Consider the following 21,160-nt stretch of genomic DNA (forward strand, 5'->3'; position numbering starts at 1 on the left):
TGAAGAGATTACATCTCTCGGCTGGCCTGGGAACGCCTTGGTGTTCCCCCTGATAAGCTGGAGGAGGTGGCTGGGGAGAGGGAGGTCTGGGCTTCTCTGCTTGGGCTGCTGTCCCCGTGACCCAACCCCGGATAAGCGGAAGAAAATGGATGGATGGAATTTTATAGTACTCGTTATATGAAATGTTTGTGCAAGTAATGAACTACTTCATGATGATATTGGTCAGATCATAATTACTGATAAAGTTAATACAGTTAATGTTAAAGGTAGAATAATACACAATAGTAAGAAAATCATCTTCATACAAAAAATCTGTTTATTTCTACAGGGTTGATGGTGGTGACTGCACATGTGCATAAAAGTTATTCTAAGATCTCTTGTAAGTAGCATGACTTGAAATCATGTTTTCCAGCCCTTCTGCCTAAATCCTTATTTTGTACCACTGACCCTGTATTAGCCTTGGATTTTGTGTTGGGAGTGGTAAACCTCCATTTTTGGATCTCTGGGAACTCATCTGATATTTTACTGCGTTTTTCTTCTTTTTTTCAGATTCACCTTTTTCTATCATTCCATCCAGACTGCAGCTCTTTGAATATGAGTCAGTCTCTTTTACCTGTGAAGGGTTTAACATTTCAGCAGGATGGAAAGTAAGGAGCACTCAGCAAATCCTTTCAAAATGTTCCAATATCACTGTGACGAAGACTTGTGGGATCAAACATGCTTTTGCTTCAGATAGTGGAAAATACTGGTGTGAGAGTGGGGCAGAGAGAAGCAACACTGTCAGTATCACTGTTTCAGGTATGTTATTATCAGAATTAAAATCTGAAATATGAAGGTTATAATGACTAAACCATTGCACATTTGTAACATTTCTAAATTTCTTTGCATTTTCAGCTGGTGCTGTGATACTGGAGAGTCCTGTCCATCCTGTGGTCGAAGGAGATGCTGTTATTCTGCACTGTAGAAAGAAGGCAGACAAACAAGACTCAAATTTCACAGCTGATTTCTACAAAGATAGCTTCCTCATGGGTACCAGCTATGATGGAAAGTTAGAAATCCAAAAGGTTTCAAAGTCTCATGAAGGATTCTATAAATGCAACATACATGGAGTTGGGGAATCACCAGAGAGCTGGCTGGCTGTCAGGAGGAAATCCAATGTAGGGAAAGGTATGTTTTTTTCAGTTTTTGTCACAATCTGGTAGAAGGAACTCAGGCGCAGAGCGGTTGACGTCTCCAGAAACAGTTTATTTACAGCACCAGTGCGCGGTATATACAGTGAAGGGAATCCAAAACTCCAGGGAATCACCGGGTAGCTCTCTCACACTCGCTCACTTCTTCTTGCCCACACTCACACACGTTCACACGGCAGGGAGGTCACAGGTCCGGGGAGGAAAGTCTGTAGCAGAAGAAAAGGGAAGTCACAAACTAATCACAAATCACAAATCTCAAATCACTAGGCACAGGTTCACAGGAGCTGTGAGAAACACTAACGTCTGTAGTACAATCATCCAGCGACGAGAGGATCTGTGTTCCAGCCTCAAATAGTGCTCCAGGTGATGACAGGTGATTGTTGTCAGGTGTGTGGGCCAAGGGCGGAGCCCACAGTGAGCTCCGCCCAGAGTGAGAGAGAGAGAGAGAGAGAGCGAGAGAGAGAGAGAGTGAGAGAGAAAGCCAAAACAGCACATGTAGCCTTGTGGGGCCGGCCGGGCAGGCACAGAGACAATGACAGTTTTTTTTTCTTTTTTAATTTTATTTGCTTATTGATAGCATGCGTAAATTTATAATCACAACATCGAGGCTTTCAGTGAGCTGTAATTGGATCTTTGCGGTACTTCAAACGTATTATTCACATTTACTGAATCCCAGCAATAAATTTAACACAAGTAATCGAAGTATTTTTTTAACTGCAGTATCGTATAGGTATAAACAGTTTTCTATGACACGAATCTTTAACCCTAGAGAGTCTTGCTTTTGCTGTTGTAGATCTGACTTTGATTATTGTTGAGCTCAGTTGTTTGATATTATATCATACAATCTTGTAAAATGCAGCAAAAGACTTGATTTTGTTTCTCTTGAAATTTTACAATAATAATCATCAGAAACTATAAAAATGAAACAAGATTTGGATTGAAGTGCCACAAAATCATGAAACAGGTAGGATAAGAAAAAGTTTACTAGTTTGTTAATTATAACAACATTCAACAAAGATTTCTACAGGGTTGTAGAAACAAACACAAAGTTGATGGTAGTTACACCATCAACTTTTATGCACATGTGCATAAAAGCTATTCTAAGATGTCTCATAAGTTGTGTGTATTCAGATCATGTTTTCCAGCCCTTCTGCCTAAATCCTTATTTCCTACCTCCTACCCTGAATTAGCCTTGCATTTTCTGTTGGGAATGGTAAACATTACTTTTTGGATCTCTGGGAATTCAGCTGATATCTTTTCTTCTTCTTTCTCAGTTTCAACTTTTCGTATAACTCCATCCAGACTGCACCTTTTTGAAACTGAGTCAGTCTATTTTACCTGTAAAGGGTTTAATATTTCAACCGATTGGAAAGTGAGGAATGCCAGAGAAATCATTTCTCAATGTTCAAATGGCACTGCGACAAAGACCTGCAGGATTGATCATGCCTCTGCTTCGGATAGTGGAGAATACTGGTGTGAGAGTGGGGCAGAGAGGAGCCATGCTGTCAGTATCACTGTCTCATGTATGTTATTATCAGACTTAAAATCTAAAATTTAAAAGTTGTATCACTGAGCATGGCACATCCATGAAATTTCAAAATTACTTTCCATTTTCAGCTGGTGCTGTGATACTGGAGAGTCCTGCCCATGCTGTGGTGGAGGGAGATGCTGTTACTCTGCACTGTAGAAACAAGATCACTTCCTCAAATTTCACAGCAGATTTCTACAAAGATAACTTCTTCATGGGCACCAGATATGAAGGAAAGCTAGAAATCCCTGATGTTTCAGAGTCTCATGAAGGACTCTATAAATGCAGAATACATGGAGTTGGAGAATCACCAGAGACCTGGGTGGCTATCAGAAGGAAATCCAATGCAGGGAAAGGTATGTTTTTTCTTCATTTTTTTCAATTTATTTGTTTATTAGTAGCATGGATGAATTTGTAATCACAGCACATCCACGCTTTCAGTGAGCTGTAATTTGAGCCCTGTGGTGCTTCAAAAATATCATTCACATTTACTGAATCCCAGCAATCCTGGCTACTATAATATGCTTGGATTTAAAATAGTAAGTTGATCGAAATTTAAAATGAAGAAAGCAAAATGTACACTAAACATTCAAAGTTTTACTGATATTGGTGTCCTGAAACAGAAAGATTAATGATGACTTCCTGGGGGAACCAGAGTTAGCTTTTACACTTACAGGATGACTTATCAGCCCTAAAGAATCTGTTTTTTTTTCTTCTTGTGTTTTTATTCTTCCAGTACCTCATGAAGAAATTGCTTTTTCACACAATTTCTACATCTTGCGGTGCACAGCTGTGACGGTTGGGTTGGCTCTGCAGCTGCTGGTGTTGGGACTACTTCAGTGGAAGCTGCAACTGGGTATATAATGTTGTGCTTGACAGTAAATTTTACAGACTGTAACATATTCCCTAATTGGTTTCTTTTACCCTCAAGTATTTAAATGACTAAAAATCATTTATTTATTTATTTTAAAGTTTAATTTATCTGCTTTTGTTTATAATATTATACTGTTTCCTTTATCTAAGCAATATATAGCCAACATTTCTCAAACCTAATGCCCACTTTCTTTCTTCCTCCAGTGCTCAGTGTGCTCTTGCTTCTGACCTCACATTTTCAGTGAAATTGTGCCTTGAGAAGTGGTAAGTACTCATTGTTGCACTCAGAAAAAAAATTATATATATATGCAGTTTACAAATTACATTGTTCTCGACTTGGTAAATGTTAAGAGGTAAATTAATTTTGATCAACATGTATTGATAATGATGAACTTGATCTCTTTCAGTTGATGCTGTGATCTGAGAGTCCTGCTCATAATGTGATAGCTGCAATAATAACACATTGTCCACCAGCCTCCTGCCAGTTTTCCATAAGAATTGGTATAATCTTCACATGACTCTACAAGTGCATATTGTCATATGCTGTGGGAGTGTCTGGTCGGGTGTGGCCCAGGTTCCTGTTGTCCATCCCCTGGGGTGGAGTTGGCCAGGTCATCACCTGCTTCCAATTTCCGGGCCTCCATCTAGAGGGTTTTTAAGCCAGCGCTGCCTGCCACTCCTCGCCAATTCCTCCTGCTACCACCCGTGATTCATCACCTGTTGTGCTCATCAGCAGCACTGGTTCTGTTTCCATCCCGTTCTCCAGTCTGCCTAGAACCCTGGGACTACACACTCACCTTCTCCTCAGCCTGCCCTCCAGCCCGTACTTCAACTCCCCTGGAGACCTTGGAACCTGGACCAGCTCCCCCACACTCTCAACCATCCCTGGGACGCTCCCACGGCAACCTCTTCCCCGCCTAATAGCCGGTGTTTTCAAAAGTTCCCGCCCGTATTCTCCTTGTGTTCAACGTCCGTTTCGCCGTCCTCGGGCCTCCCTCAGTTTCTGCGAATATTTTCTGTTAGACCCAGTCTTGTTTAAATTCCTTTTCCTTTCAATAAATTGTACATAGTTCGAGCAATTGAGTCTGCTCTTGAGTCCACTGCATCCTTGTTTGTGACACATATTCCAATTGGGCCAAACAATTCAGAGAAAGCTGGCTATCAGAGTTGAGACATAGACTTGCTTCCAAACCTTATGATTAATACAGACGCATTATAGAGACGCAGTTAGGACTAAGATATGGGTTTAACCCTGTTGAATTATTTGCAGCATGTCCATTTAACTTTAAAATGCTGACTTAGAAGACTGTTTTTTTTTTCCTCCAAAGTGAAATAAGTGCACTGTGGGAAATTCATGTTTTCAATACGTGACTACATGTACTTTCTGGTGCCTTTGCTTCACAGAGAGGCTCGTCTCTGTTCCAACTATTGTAATGATGGCTCTGCTCTTGCAGCTGCTGGTGAAGGATGCCTTTACTGGCAGCCAGCAAGACAAGGATTAAATGTGTCTTTAAACATAGGTGTACTGGAATCTTTGCTCACAAAGAAGTAACCTGTGAGGTATTTGTCATCTATCATTATATTATTAAATGTATGTTTATCTTTTTGCAGTCAGGTGAAAGTAGAATCATTCTAACTGTCAAACATCTAAAAGATATTTTTCAAAATGTTTTTTTCTCTTTTTATTTGAAACATGTAGTTGAGGTTTGGGGCTATTGTTGTAGTTTCTCATGATGTCTTGACCCTCGAGGTTAAAACAAAACATAGGTGTGATATGGTATCGACATGCTGTTGTCTCCACATTTATTTTTGCAAAGGCTGTTGCAAAAATTAAAAACCACTGTCTACACATGTATATTTTTAAGGGCCTGGACGGGGTTTTGTCAGCAGTCTTTTTACAGGTTCTACTACATGCAGTTCAGTAAGGCCTAAGCATCTGAAAGAAGGACACAGTTTAAGTGAATAAGAACATGCTTTCACAAAAAAAGCTTTTTAAAATGTTTTTTTTTCTTTTTTTGCACAAAGAGCTGGATTTAAACCTAAAAAATGATTTTATGACTATACTATAATCTCCATAAAAGGAATGATCAACAGTAGGTGAAACCATTGAGACTCAGACACATGAATTTGTAAAATCAATAGAAAAATACAACTAAAAGCTAATTTATAGAAGCCACCAGAAACACACAAAAAGCTTTTTTATTGATCATAGATTAAACTTAAAATAATATATACAGACTAATAAAATTCTCACCATAAAGATTTTCATCCTTACATATCATGTTTTTTGTCTTTTTAATTTTTTTAGAATATTTTTACTTTGTATTGGTGTAATTTTCTGTGATATACAAGTAATACATTTACAAGATTTTTCTCATAAAGATTTCTCAGCTTTTACAGTATAAAATGTCTTTCTCACTAAGCTGGTCTATATGTTTTAACCAATTGTGCTACAACTTTTATAATATTACAAAATTAAAATAAATTGTGGTTAAAACAGGAAGTCTAACAGATGACTTTAGCTTGTATGTCCACATTAAACAATGAAAACCGCGACCCTCATCGTTGCAGAGTGTTTTGTTTTGGCCTGCCTTTTTAGCTCCATTCTCTCTCTCTCACACACACACACACACACACACACACACACTCTCTCTCTGCTGTCCTGTAGGTTACTCACGTGTCAGCCAGTCAACTGACAGGCTGAGCGCTTAAGGCTTTAAAATACATTCAGTTATCCGCCTCTGTCTCATTTTGATTTTCTACTTTCTGGTGGCTTGGATTAAGTCATCTCTCTGTGCCCTTGGAAGTCTTCAAAACCTGGCTCAGGGTCTGGAAGAGAATCACAACTCAGAATAATTTAACAATTCGTGGAATCCACAGCAGGGCAGGGGTACGCCTCTGCCTGCATCTGTGAGTATCGTTTTCCCACTGTTGTGCGCTACGTGCAGTTTTGCTGGGGGAGGGTTGCAGCGGTTGTGCGGTAACATTGCTGGCCCGTGTCTGTCTGTTTCAGGGCGGTGCTACAAGGGAGCCCGTGTTCAGGTGTGGAGTGTGGCTGGACTGTGGGATTACTGGACTGTGGAGGAAATTTTAGCGTATGGTAAACCTTGGAGTATTTTTCTGGATAGTGTATATTTATTTCTGCCGGCAGGGTTTGTAGTGTATTGAGAACGTTATTTTTATTGTATAGGGGTATTTTAAAATTATATTTGTAATTCTGGTTTTACCTTTTTCCATGGAAATAAATGGTGTGTTTAAGGCCGATTTAGTCTCTGTGCCCTGAGCGTTGACCCACTCATTCCCCTTCTTCTTGCATGTGAACGGACTTTGTGGTGAAGATTTAGATCCACCAGTTTTAGCGGCTAAGGAAGCTGCAATAATCCTCCCCCCCAGGACCCGGAGGCAGAAACACATAGATCCAGGAGATTCAGCCCATCCACAGCTGCATCCATCATGAGCTGAGTCCCAGGGAACCAAAGGCAATGACACCCCAGAGGCTAGTCACGCTGGCATGAGCTAATACCAGGACTCCACCAAAGTCAGAGACAGCATCCACCGCACCCACCTCAAAAATCAGTCTAGAGTGTGCAGATGAGTCTTGTTGCTCATATGCACACTGCAACACCAATCATCTATTCAAGTGACAGCAGACACGCAGACGTTCCCTCACCTGAATGCCTCACTTTTCCAAAAGGACCCAAGGCATGACTTTCTAACTTGGGCCAACCCACTACAAACGACAAAATGGCCAGGGGGGTACAAACCACCCCTGCTCAAGGAGGGACCTAACCAGAAACTAGCTAACCCCAGCCACCAAGGTCCCACATCTAAACTTGCCCAGGAGAGGCCATCCAGCCCACCAGAGAAAAGCATCTCTCTCCAAAATATATGGATTTTCCCTAAATTCATATTTTACACAATTTAAATGAATAGCAATGAAGTTATGCAAAGTGTTTAGCAGCTAATTTGTCATTTGCCATAGTAGGAGCCCTGTACACAAATGAATCTAGTATGATTGTGTGTGCCGAACATGCCCTGTAGAGGTCACTAGGTCACTTTGTATATCTAAATATGAACATTTGTAACACTGGCAGTTATTCGACTGCTTTGTTCTCATTACTCCCCGTGTGTGTTGTTATTAAAATCAAATGCCTCACTTAACCATTTTCTTTTTTCATATAAAATGTTGGTTGTTGGTCAGGAACAATAACTAAGTACATGAGATAATATGCCACAACAATTTTTATTTTGCAATGGGGAGCTCCAGAATCATCATGCTTTAGTTAGTTTTTAGTACTTAACCTAGGAGGTTCCCATGAGGTATCCTGTAAAGGTATTTTTTGGGCAGATCAGTTGCCTGTATGGGGTCATAATACCAGACAAGACCTCATGCTACAGTAGAAAGTTGACACCTCTATACTTCAGCAGTAAGCCAAACAGGAAGAGGTTGGTAGTTATAATAAACTGCATATCGGTGTGATGATCTGTCAGCAAGACAACATGGAGGTTACGCTTTCCTGCATTAGATTGTGTGAGTACTGAGTTTGTTACACATCTGAGGTGTTGCTGCTGCTTTTTATCTAGCAGTTGTAATAATTTGTAGCTCAATAGGTTAGTATTAAACTTTCGCCAGAAGAGTATCAGGACTATTGATTCTACAAATATCAGAATCTCCAACTGTGAGCGTAACTTTCATTTTTCTGTAAAAAATATTCAGTATTTTGATGATTTTGGTGACGAGCCTTGTGCAATGCTGTTTTCTGGCCAAACACAAAGCAGGATTACATGCAAAGTCTGATAAGAAGAAATACAAATTCATACAATGACCACATTAGGCTGTGAAGTTTTGCAGAGATGAATGCTGCTCAAACCCTTTGCAGAGTTTCCAAACCACACAGTGTTTCTATATTCATATTTATGTAACTCGTTTATTCTTTTTTAAATCTTAGTGTTTCAGCCTGACAAACTATCTACAGTACAACCACAACACTTCTCAAACTGTGTGAAGAGAGGCTGTGAATTTGTTTTTGTGAGGGTTATTTAATGACTACTAAGGTCATGATTTTTTTTTTTATCCAGGGGAGCATTGAACATATACTAATTTACGTTAAAGAACAGGAGTAAAAAAAGATTCAGTACAGGTTAGCTATCTAAGCAGAGATGGCCACACCACCTTCTCTTTGACCATCTCCAGTTTCTAAGCCAGCTGAGAGACGTGATCTCTCTGGTTAGTTCTGGGTCTGCTATCCTTTCAGATGTCCTGATATGTTCAGCTTAATAAATATTGTTCTCTCTTAAATACCGTATACTTAAAGCAGAAATATATTTATTGAGTTATTGAGTTGTAAGCTGATGGACAAGTCACAGTGATGCAGTCAAATCTGATATATTATTATAATATTATCTATTTTTTGGACCTTTTGGGAAGGGTAGGTTTATAAACAGGTTCACTGACAACATATTACCATCAAGACTATAGTACATAATTCACATTATTTTGTCATAGCCTTTAATTTTTCATTCAGCAAAATTCCCTTCAAAGTCTAACAAAGCCATAAGATCACCTGTGGGTCAACTACGGATCAATTTGAGTTATATTTTATTTAAATGTATCTTTTATTCACTTATCTTTAAAACTTTCACTTGTTATTTGTTTCTTCAGTGATAAATACCTGGCTGCTGCTGGTGATTTGGGATAGTTGTGATGCTCAAACAAGTAAGTGAAAGTTAATTTGATTTCTTTGCACGATTCAGTAACTTTCTGAATAATCTCAGTCAGGATTCTGTGTTTGATTTGTTAATTGTCACTTGACATATTTTTAATGGTCCTGTCTTTCTCTTTGTCAATATATTCAGCTTTTCCTCATGTTGTTCCAAACACTTCTCAGCACTATGAATACAGCACAGTGTCTTTTGACTGTAAGGGGTTTGATGGGTCTCTTGGATGGAAACTAATGAGGAAAGCAGCAGATGTTGATACAGCGTGTGGGACTAGCTGGGGAGTTTTCAGTGGGTCCATTTGCATCTTCAGAAATGTTTATATCGAAGACAGCGGACAGTACTGGTGTGAGAGTGGAGACGGAAAGAAAAGCAGCCCTGTCAACATCACCATTGCACGTAAGTTTACTGTACCTGTGATCACTGATATTTGTGTTTATATTGGTAAAGAAATCTGTGGTTAATTGCATGTTAAAATGTGTTTTATGAGCTAAAGTACACCACCATACAGAGGGCTTGTTGAGAAATCAGCTGATAAATATATATCTGTTAAGTGTTAGCCTGTGCAAGTGAAAAGAAAAGAAAATTAGTGATACTAAGTGATACTACTATCACTTAAATGAGAAACAGGTTTCAAACACATGATTTTCATTTGTGCTGAGCTATAAACGTCTAATTATACCATATGTTATAATTATACCAGCTGGTCCTGTGATCCTGGAAAGTCCTTTATTTCCTGTGATGGAGGGAAACACTGTGAGTCTGCACTGTAAAAACGGGACAGATTTCACCAAAGCCTCCACTTCCATAACCTTCTATAAAAATGGGATCTTTATCAAGAGCATCTCCACCAGCACTTTGATCATCCACAATATTAACAAGTCTCATGAAGGACTCTACAAGTGCAACATCTCAGGAGCTGGAGAATCACCTGAGAGCTGGCTGGCTGTCAGAAGCAGAGACAACACAGGTGAGTGCACACATTACTGGTCTAAGTGTGTGTGTGTGTGTGTGTGTGTGTGTGTGTGTGTGTGTGTGTGTGTGTGTGTGTGTGTGTGTGTGTGTGTGTGTGTGTGGTGAGATGTGTTTCAGGTCACATACTTTTCAGGCTGTTAGAGGCCTAAACTTCATATAAAATATGGACGTATATTAATCCCCCACTAAACGTTGGAACTCAGTTTGGTAGACACAGAGACAAATAATCACTTCTTCAAAATGAGAGACAAAAGCTTCCAACCAGCATTGGAGGGTTTGTTTCTGTAAAGACACGGCAAAACTGCAAAAACCAAGAAAAGGCATTTTGGAAAATAAATCTTAGTGCCTTATATTACATGACATACTCTAAAGCTTTATTAAATCACACTGTACCTAATATATCCACTAGAAAAGAGTAGAAACTATTTAGCATTTATTCTGTTAGCTTAATGCAGAATAAATGCATTAATAATAGATATTATTAGAAATTCACTCAGAATTCATTGCGTGTGCTAATGTAATTAGCATTGGCAGTGTGATCATATGATAGCATCATAACTTACCCAGTATAAACTGAAATGTATTCACCCGCCTGGAATATTTGACCCTTTTATTGTCAGTATAATTGGGCTTGTATCACCTGCCTGTACAATGGATACGTGTTTGAAAGTATGATGGAGCATCATTTTGGGGCATCATTTGTCCTCTAGATGCAGAGTTTTATATTGGAAATTCAATAATTTCTTCTTGACAAGAACAAATAATAATTGGTTATTTATGCTTTTTGTATATATTAACTAAGGATGTTTTTTGTTGTGTTTTGTGTTGTTGTTTTTTACAGACAATGACATGGTGACTCTCCTATGTTATGATCAACTCCCTGTTCTTCTCTACTTCCTGCTAAGGACTGTTGGCACCATTTTATGGGTCACTCTGCTGCTGGTGGTGTTAAGAAAACGTCAGCCTTGGAATGACCATCATATATAGAAAATGTGCACAATTGTAAGCAACAAAATTGCAAAAATGCATTTGCATTTTCTATATTATGATAGAATATATATATATGTGTGTGTGCGTGTGTGTGTGTGTGTGTATACATATATATACATATATACATTATAATAGAAGCCTTTAAAAATATTTTCTATGGATAAGTGACAAATAAAAGCCAATCTCTAGTTTTGCAACAGAGACATGAGGCATTGTTATTACTACATGTTACTTTAATTTAAATTCGAATGCACTTTAGACAGACTGTTCTGTCTACCACTGGTAAACAGAGCAGTCACCCGAGACTGCAAGACCATACTGACGAGTCTGTGCACCGCCTGGAGTGACTGCCAGAAAGCCTATGACTCGATGCCCCACACTTGGATCCTAGATCAACAGGACCCTAAGAGCCTTCATCAGGAACTCTGTGGGGAACAACACTAGAGGCCAACTTTAAGCCAATAGCATAAGTTGCCATCAAGTGCAGGATCTGCCAAGGAGATGCTCTGTCCTCACTCAAGGAGCAAGAGGAGGAGCCATCATGGAAGGGTAAAAACGAGGTGGCGAGAGGGGAATTTTTTGAATAGATATAGATAGATAGTTTTATCACCACCTAACCTGTTTAGATATTCAGATATTTTGTCATGGACCTGTTTTAAAAAACCCAAAACAAAGACAAAAAACACACATTATCTGTGTAATATTACTATGTATTTTGGGCATAGAAGAAGATCAGTCATGTATATTAATTATTTTACGTGCCACAATCTCATGAGTTTAAATGTCTTTTAATCTTCTCCGTGTTTAAGTCTGTGATACAACCACAGTGTCTCCAAAGTTCTGTCTACAGAGTCTACAAGTTTGCAGAGAGCTCAGTGACTGTGGTCATGAAAGGAAGAACAAATATATTATTCAGTTACTTCTTTCTGACTTATTAATTTTTTTTTATCATGTGGATTAAATGCCATGTGTGTCATTTGGACTAGAAGTGGATGTAAGATGGACTCCACTAAATCTGTGTTTCTTAACTGTATTATTATATATTATATTATTAGAAACCCCATAGAAATTCTAGTGTTAGTTTATGTGTCATATATCTTGAGCTGAATTTAATTTGAATGTCGTGTGTAGGTTTCAGAAATGCCCAGTGGTTAATGGAATGTGTTAATGGGATTGCAGTGTATAAAAACAGTGTGTTATCATTTTGATAGTGAACTGCAGTGAATTTATTTAAGAAGCCGACCCAGCTGTGATTTGTCTGATTTGTGGCTGTGGCAGCTGACCTACATTCATGTTCGATAAATTTAGGTCAGCTGCCAGTAACTCACATTATGAATCTGCACAGAAACAAAATCCCCTGATTTATTTATTGTGTTTTTTTAAGATATCTCTAAAAATGTAATTTACATTTTTAAAGTAGTGTATTTTGTTAGATTATTGGTGTTTATCGTTGGTATTTAACTAAAGTTCCTCTCTGACACTGAAATTCTAATCCAGACTGCTTTAGACACAAGATATAATTGTTTGAGCATGAGGAACTGAAACTAAAACTTTGTAGGGGCTTTTTCGTTTGTTTTTGTTTGATTCTGTTTGGTTTTAAGAACTGAAATTTCTTTGGCTCTCTAAGTGGTTTCTGTATTTAACGTACTTCCTGAAATCCTAGTTTTTGAGGCTTCATGTGCTGTGATACTCATCACTAAACAATACTGGACATAAAGCCTGTATAATTTTTATTTTTTTGGTGTTAATGAATAATTCTTAGACATCTGGCACGAGACTGTTCTCGGCTCTTGTTGGCTAGCCTCTAGCAGGATTGGCTGACCATTTCCTCTGGTTCTTTATGGCTCTTGTCCGTTGGCTTTGAGAGCTGCGTCTGGGAGCTTCCTCCTTCTTCCTCTGTGGACACAGGTTTGTCATTGAGGTGTGTGGCCTTGTGTCCTGGAGAGCTATGGAAGATCCTGGGTCTTCATCACTGTTGCATCTTCTTACCCGTATTTTCAAATGTGTTTCGTGGCAAAGACATTTGTAACTCTCTTCAGTGTATCTTTCTGTCTTTTTTCTCTTTTCTCTCCCTCCCCTCAGGCACTACTCAGTCACAGCAGATGGCTTTTCCTTCCCACTGCTGCCAAGTTCTTGAACATAAGGAGTTTTCTGATTGTTGCGGTTTTCTGTGTATTAATATACAGTCTTTTGCTTAAAATATAAAGCACCTCAAAGGGGCTGTTGTTGTGATTTGGTCATATTTAAAATAAAATTGAACTGCCTGCATTTTAAAATTGACCTGACATATGGCTGCAACAAAACAAGAAACACATATTAATAAGTTGATTAAAAGAATAAAAGCAAACGCTTATTTCACCATCATTATCTGCAAATGCTCATTGGAGCTGATATTTTCTGGTTTTTTAGTGTATGTGTTTTTTGTTTTCATTTCACACACCTCAGAGGAGAGATGAGATGATGTGGTTTCAAATGAACTTTAATTACTTTAAACGTGCAATGGAGTTAAAAATGACCCAGTTTCTGTTTCTAGTAATGAAATGTGCTGTTTCTAAGCATAGTGTCCTGCATAGACACACCGAAGATGATAGGCAGAGGTTTCACTGTTAGACTTAAATAAGCTGCTTACTCTTAAATCGACAGTCATTACGTGACTTACCAGACAGACCACATCTGCTTTACTTAAGCTACACACACATCTTGTACTTCTGTTTTGTTCCACTCAGCTGTTTTTTTAAGATGTCATGATGTCTTCTCACTAATAAGGTGCACAGTCATACTTTGAAAAAAAAATGTGTATCTTCCCTACCAATAATAAGAACAACATCCTACAATATTTAAACAGACATCTACTGGATTGGAAGAAAGATTCCCTTCACATTTTTGTAGAGAACTAAAACATTGAGTCATCTTTTCTTCAGTAATCTATAGAGCACACAGGAAATAAACCTTTTTCACAGGGAGCAGGAAGTGAGATATAACAAGCACCTGAAAAAAGATCATACCAGCACCAGTCATATATGTGCTCACCGACCACTGCAGGGTTTGCATTAAATTGTGCAATTCACCGCATCTTTTCTTTGTGTGTTGTTTTCACAAACCATATATATTTTAGGCCCCTTTTATAAGGAACCAGCTCCTAGTTTGGATTCGGGTGACAGACACCCTCTCTACATTTAGGCAAAAAACGTTTTGATAAAGCTTACAGTTATGTCTGGATCACATGACCTTGGATTTTCTCTTAGTTATCCTGCCATGGTGCATCATGGGAAGTCCCCAGCACCATAGAAATAGGAGTATTTCTTCTACACGCTGCTCGTTTCAGTGTTTATACACAATTCTGCATGTAATGAGTATTTTTTTAATTGTAGGGTCTTTATCTTGCAATTTAAACCACCTTGAAGCCACTTTTGTTGTGATTTTGTACTATATAAATGAAATTGAAAAGAATCTTCCACTGTGATCTAACAACTATAGTAGGTGGTAGTGCTATATGGGGCTGCATATATATTTGCACACCAACATGCTTGTAGGTTTGATGTCTTGTGTCTTCAGAGCTGCTCTTTTGCACACTTTTGTTGCCACAAGTTGTTGAGTTCCTATTATTTTGAAGCAGTCTGGCTTTTCTCTTTTGACCTCTAATATAAATAAACTATTTTCAACCACAGAACTGCCTCTGACTGGAATTTCCTCTTTTGGAATATTCTCTGTAATCTATATAGATGATTGTGTGGTAAAATCCCAGTAGATCTCAGTTTTTGACCAAGATGCATAATTATATTATTCGCAAGAAATTAATGTATAAAGTCATTAATGTGGCCAAAAGATGGATTCGGACAAGCACATGCAGGCACTAATAGTCTGTATTTGTGTGCTAGTCAGATGATATCTATCAACCCATTGACAAGACATGCAGCATGTGAGGAATTTATATTGATTTGTTGAAATGTGAAAGTGCAGATAAGCTGGTCTTAACCAACATTAAATGTGGAGACTTTGTTTTGAAGAAAAATATCAGCATCAGTCCTTTGAGCCAGTTCCCCTTATCAGCATAAGACAGACAATAAGTCCCTCTAGTGGCTGTAGGACTTATGACAAGTTTTTCAGAACAATGGAAGAAGTCAGCTGATCATGTAATAGTTTACTTGTGTGTGCGTGTGTGGAATAAAATGGTAGTTTGTAGAAAGAGGAAAATGGGTTGAATGGATTTATAAATTAAGTGTAATCAATGTGAAAATTCACAGCATAACTTGTGTTCTTGGCACATGTTGGCAGGGACTTAATTTAATGGTCTTATCTTGTGATACTGATTTGTGTGAAACCCCGCTCTTTTTTATTCACTGGGGTCCCCCTGTGACAGGATTTTATCAACTCCTGTTCTGCCCTTTGTTTTCAAAAGTTACACACATGTCATCTGCACTTTAGGAGAGAAGGAAATCCACTGAGAAGGTTTTCGAAATTCTTCTGTATAGCAGAGTTTCATTAACAGATTTTATGACAGGTCATTAGATACCCTGTATGGACATGAGGAGGAAACAGTGACAGGAGCTGTGTGAGGCTACTAAAGACAGTGGATCCCTCACCAGCTGCATTAAACAGAGCACAGGTAACAATAACACATGTAGCAGTTGTTGCATTGCAGAGGTATTAAAACAATAATAAACACAATGTTTTGGTTCTATAAAAAATTTTTATATTTACTTTATTAAGGGTTATGTGCAAGAGTCCTTAAGTGTGGATAATTAAATAATAGATTAATGCAATAGCAAACGGTGCCTTGTTGTCAGATGGACAGCAAGTGGAGAGTGATTGTTGTTCTTCCGCCTGGTTTTGTGTGCCCCTTATAAACTTTGAGCACCCGCCCCTTCAAACATCTCTGCACGGCCCTTGAGCACCCACATCCGCCTTCAACCAATCTGTCCCTCCTACTGCACACCTCACTACTGCTGACACCACCCACATATACTTCTCTGCCACTGCTGACTTCCACATGCAGCACCACAGTTCCTTTCTCAGCAGCCAATCATCTGCTTACTCTGATCCACAATGACGCAGATAAGCTCTTCCTGACCTTCTCTAAACTTCTACATCAACACTCTCAGAACAAACATCACATCTGTAGAGGTCTTTCACTGCATGAAGCCATACTGCTGCTCACTGCTCACCTCCTTAACCTAGCTTCAATGATCGTTAGCATATTTCTATTACAGCTTGGCAGTAAATTGGTAATCATAGGTAACAAGGGAGAGGCAAGAGTGTAATAATGTGGTAAGTTCTAAGTTATTACGACTCAATTACCTGTATCTCCAAAAGTTGATTCTGTTCATCTGGATGTAGCGTTTTGTGGGAACGCAAAATGCTACGTCCAGATGAACAGAATCAACTTTTGGAGATTTACTTTCCTGGATGGTCAATTACCTGTAGTAGTTTCTGTGTGATAAGCAGGAAACAGAGCTGTAAAATGCGAAGCTGTCCGTTTCTATTTAATAGCATATGAATAATCTTTTAAGGCAAAATTAAAAAGTGTGTAATTATTACTTGAAAACACCTGAGGTAGGTTCTGTGTAATAATCATGAATAGAAACAGCTGCAAAGAGCTGGCGGCCAGTAGGTGGCAGACTACTGCAACAGTGGGTTGTGCAAAAGACTGAGCAAAGTGCAAAAAGTAACTTGATGGATGAAGGCATGTGTGTGTTTCTATGTGTGTAAGGCAGCAGGGTGAAGAGTATGTGTGAGGGGTGTGTGGGGTCCTCCACAACACTGGTGGCTTTGTGGATGCAGCAGGTCTGATACGTGTCTGTAATGGAGAGAGAGTCTCCAATGATCTACTCAGTCATGTTTGTTCTTTAACATGTGGTTAAACCAAAGGGATCTGCTCTCCTACGTCTGTTGATTAGAGTCTGCTTTGTTTTGTGTTTTCATCTGTGTCTAATCTCCAGAAGGTGTGTGTGTGTGTTTGGGGGGGGGGCAGAGTCATTGCAAAAAAAAAAAAAAAAAAGAACGCTTGGACAGGTTTTTGACGGCGCTCCCACACAAACACAAAGCAGGAGATGAAGCATTGCCAAATATGTTTCCAAACCAACTTCATTCCAAGCCGAATACTACAAAATATAGTGAAGCATATCTTCTCTTTGGCCTCACCTGCACAAGTGGTAGGTCTCCCCTGCAGAATTGGTTTTCCCTGTTGGGAGCACGGGCTGGGCTCTCCAAATCACATATAAATGGTATCCCACATTCTTCATTTTTAGTTCACAAACACTTCTTATAATGACTAACTACTCATGAAATTTTGCTCTTTATACAGTAAAATTACAGTATTACAGTGGAATACAAATAATATCAGGCCAATCCTGTCATAATTTGTTCCTCCTGTCCAAATAATGAACAACAACAGTATCTCACGTTTTTTTTATGTTTTTAAACCCATTTTGCACAGAGAGGCATTTTTAAAAAAATGTATTAATAGCAATGTTGAATATTATTACACAGAAAAAAAAAAACAAGTAAACTAATTACAGCATGTGTAAGGCAGTAAGCCTGTTTAAATGGCCTCTGGGGTAACACTGTGAAAAATCCAAATGCATATACACACATCTACACATCAGTAGACATGTAATACATCGATTGATGTACACATGTGTGCACGCACAAATACACATACACACTCGGAGTGATCTCTGTGATTTGAACAGGAAATTTTTAATTGGAATTCATAATCCAAGACCTGTTGGTTTCTTTGTGTTTCGAATTTCCTTTTTCCGGAGTTAGGTGATTTTTAGACAGTGTAGGAAATGGACCAGTGTTAAGTGGATTAATACAAAAAACAAAAACAAAACAAACAAACAAACAAACAAACAAAAAAAGGAAAACAGGTAAGCAAAGTAAGGTTAAATAGCATCTAACTACTGGAATGACAACAAAGTTGAAAATGTATGCTGTGACTGCGTGAATTTGGCAACTTGGGTAACTTAAAACATACAAACATAAATGTTAATAAAGTTTGAGTGTCAGAAACAGCAACTTCAGAAGCTCTAACTGGGTTGTGATGCATATAATGTCATATAATATCTATGCAAAACTCTTTGTTGGTCTTAGGCCAGACTTTTGCCTTAATCGTGTGTTGTGGATTGTGTAGTATACATGCAATAATGAGAAGCGATTAACGACCAGCTCCCGATCAGCAATCGTTTGGTCACAAGAAAATCAAACCTATTTGAAATCCTGGTCGCCCCTCATGAGGGTATCGCACTGTTGAAGCAGTGCCACGAGCCAATTTAACACAACCTCTCACACTGCGCATGTGCAAACACAGAAATGGAAGTGATAAAGACAGAGTAGCGTGGCAGTGCAGCGTGTCATCTGGACACAAGTGATGGAGGCCCAACTTGTACAACTTTGGCAAGCTCATGCGAGTCTTTTCGATATTCGACAATATTATCTTCTGCTTTAGTTTATCCTGGTTATGTTTTCTGATTTCTAGTTACTAGGTTTTGGTTTCCTTGTTCTCTCTGTTTTCAGTTCGTGTCTTTGCATGTATGTTGTGTTTCCTGTTTTATTGTGAAGGTCTATGTCTTATGTCAGTGCATTCAGCTTTGTTTCTCGTCATGCTCATTTGGTTCTGCTGTGTCTCCCTCCTGTTTCTCATTCCCTCATTGCTCCTGTGTCTATATTAGCCCTGTGTTTTCTCCTGCTTGTTAGTCATCTGTCTGTGTTCTTCCACGCTGTTCTCCCTGCTTGTCGCTCTTCATGTTGCCTCCACTCTCTGTCCCTTTATGTTCAGGTTCGTTGTTTAGTTCTTAGTTCTCTTTCTCGTCACCCCTGCTTTTGGTTGTATGTCACTCTCCTTCAATAAAGCTCGCTCACATCAGCAGTGTCTGCATCTTGGGACCTTAATTAAATTCCACACGGCTTGCCCCACAAACCGTGACAGAAACACTTCTAGTTTCAATAATGATGTGAACCAACTAAATATGACTTTGGATAATCACATTTTTATGCAAATTGCAGAGGGTGAGCGCAGATGTAGGCCCGTGTTGATTTTAAATGGTACGAACCTATAGGTAGGGCTGAAACAGGAGACCTTGGACCATCTCTTTGGTTTAGGCTGCAGGGGACTTCCCATGATGCACTGAGTACTCGACTCCTCTCTTTTCACTTCCCATGTGTTTTGTTCTGTTTGTCAGTTTCTGTTATGCTCCCTTCTTTTTTTATCCTCTCACGCTCCAGCCAATCACAGCAGTTTCATCTCAGTTTCATTCCCTCAGTTCTTCTTTCTAACCTTCACTGGCTTTTCCTCCACAAATATAGGTATCGGTTGTATAACTGCAGCAGTAAATAAATCACAAATCACGGAAAGTATGTCTGATAAATAAATCAAAGAAAAAGGAGTCCAACACAAACATTAAAGGAGCCATGAATACAAACAAGCAAATCTAAAAGTTAATAATGGATCTATGTCTATGTTGAAAAGAGTGACTGATTTAGCTACTTCTAACTCAGCAGTAGGAAGTGAGACAGACAGAGATTAGAGATCAATCATCAGTTAGAAATCAGTTGTGGAAGAATTATCTGGAAGAAGACGATTTCTTGTCAGCCTCTCAGTTTCCACTGATCATAAATCAGCAGCTGTCAGTATCTTCACTGTGGACTCACTCTCCTCCAGACATTTTAGAAACTAAGATACTGTGCAGGACCCTCAAGCTCCCAGGCCTCTGGTAGAGGACCTGAGCTGGAATAATAATAATAAAAAAAAGAACATCGGCAAGAGGATTTTTTTTTTAATTAAAAATAACAATCTTGCATAGAACTTTTCATTCCTATTAAGATTTGCTTTTGATTGTGGTTTATATAACTGTATAACTCCCCCTCCTTTTACACATCTAGCCCCAGGCATTTCTTTCTCACTACATAACAAAATGGATTGTTTTTACCTTTTCAATCACACCAAGGGCTCTAAGTAGACTTGTCTGATGTGAGGGGGAGGATTTTGAATTCAATTCTGGATTTAACAGGAAGCCAATGAAGGGAAGCCAAAACAGGAGAAATCTGCTCTCTCTTTCTAGTCCCTGTCAGGACTCTTGCTGCAGCATTTTGGATCAGCTGAAGGCTTTTCAGCGAGTTTAGGGACATCCTGATAATAGTGAATTACAGTAGTCCAGCCTGGAAGTAATAAATGCATGAACTAGTTTTTCAGCATCACTCTGAGACAGGATATTTCTAATTTTAGAGATGTTGCGCAAATGGAAGAAAGCAGTCTTACATATTTGTTTAATATGTGCATTGAAGGACATGTCTTGGTCAAAAATGACTCCAAGGTTCCTCACAGTGTTACTGGAGGCCAAGGTAATGCCATCCAAATTCAAATTCAAATTTAATTTAGAATCGGTTTAGATGTTATATTTCTAAGATTTTCAGGGCCGAGTACAATAAACTCAGTTTTATCTGAATTTAGAAGCAGAAAATTAGAAAATTATAGCTTCAAAATAATCTTGTTTAACACAATTAATCCTATTGTTTCTCCTGATGCTCCTCATGCACCAGTTTACTCAACATCTGATTGTAATGAGTTTTTGAATTATTTCACAAATAAGGTCACTGCACCCAGGTCCAAGTATCTTTCCATCATCTTCTCAGTATCAAGCTTACAATTTGCTCACCTTTGATACTTGCTTCTTTTACTCCTGTTACATTACAGGACATCAGTGCTCTGCTTGGTCATATGAAACCGACTTCAAGCCCCCTTGATTTCCTTCCTGCCTCTTTTTTCATTAGTCTGTTTGACTCTATTGGCCCCTGTATTGTGGAAAGGATAAAATATTTCTCTTCATACTGGCGCAGTTCCCAGCTTCTTTAAACAAGCTCTTGTTGAGCCAATATTAGAGAAACC

General features: G+C 38.8%; 2 protein-coding genes and 2 long non-coding RNA genes across 5 annotated transcripts in view; all 4 read left to right on the plus strand.

Moving 5' to 3' along the window:
• The window catches only part of LOC116334101 (butyrophilin subfamily 3 member A2-like), a 132,327-nt gene that overhangs the window by 82,590 nt on the left and 28,577 nt on the right, over window positions 1-21,160 (plus strand). The gene's annotated exons all lie outside the window — the stretch shown is intronic.
• Window positions 3,453-4,135, plus strand: LOC120433235. The gene is made up of 3 exons (XR_005608412.1): window positions 3,453-3,574; window positions 3,796-3,855; window positions 3,999-4,135. It is a non-coding gene; the product is annotated as an uncharacterized LOC120433235 (long non-coding RNA).
• Window positions 6,292-7,752, plus strand: LOC120433234. The gene is made up of 2 exons (XR_005608411.1): window positions 6,292-6,691; window positions 6,930-7,752. It is a non-coding gene; the product is annotated as an uncharacterized LOC120433234 (long non-coding RNA).
• LOC120433231 (high affinity immunoglobulin gamma Fc receptor IB-like) lies at window positions 7,991-13,007 on the plus strand. Its single transcript, XM_039599144.1, has 5 exons — window positions 7,991-8,122; window positions 9,254-9,307; window positions 9,448-9,708; window positions 10,013-10,279; window positions 11,126-13,007. Exons 1-5 carry the CDS (start codon window positions 8,071-8,073, stop codon window positions 11,269-11,271), a joined length of 780 nt encoding a protein of 259 aa, XP_039455078.1. The 5' UTR covers window positions 7,991-8,070; the 3' UTR covers window positions 11,272-13,007.

This window comes from Oreochromis aureus, linkage group 3, assembly GCF_013358895.1.
Source record: "Oreochromis aureus strain Israel breed Guangdong linkage group 3, ZZ_aureus, whole genome shotgun sequence".
Lineage (NCBI taxonomy): Eukaryota > Metazoa > Chordata > Actinopteri > Cichliformes > Cichlidae > Oreochromis > Oreochromis aureus.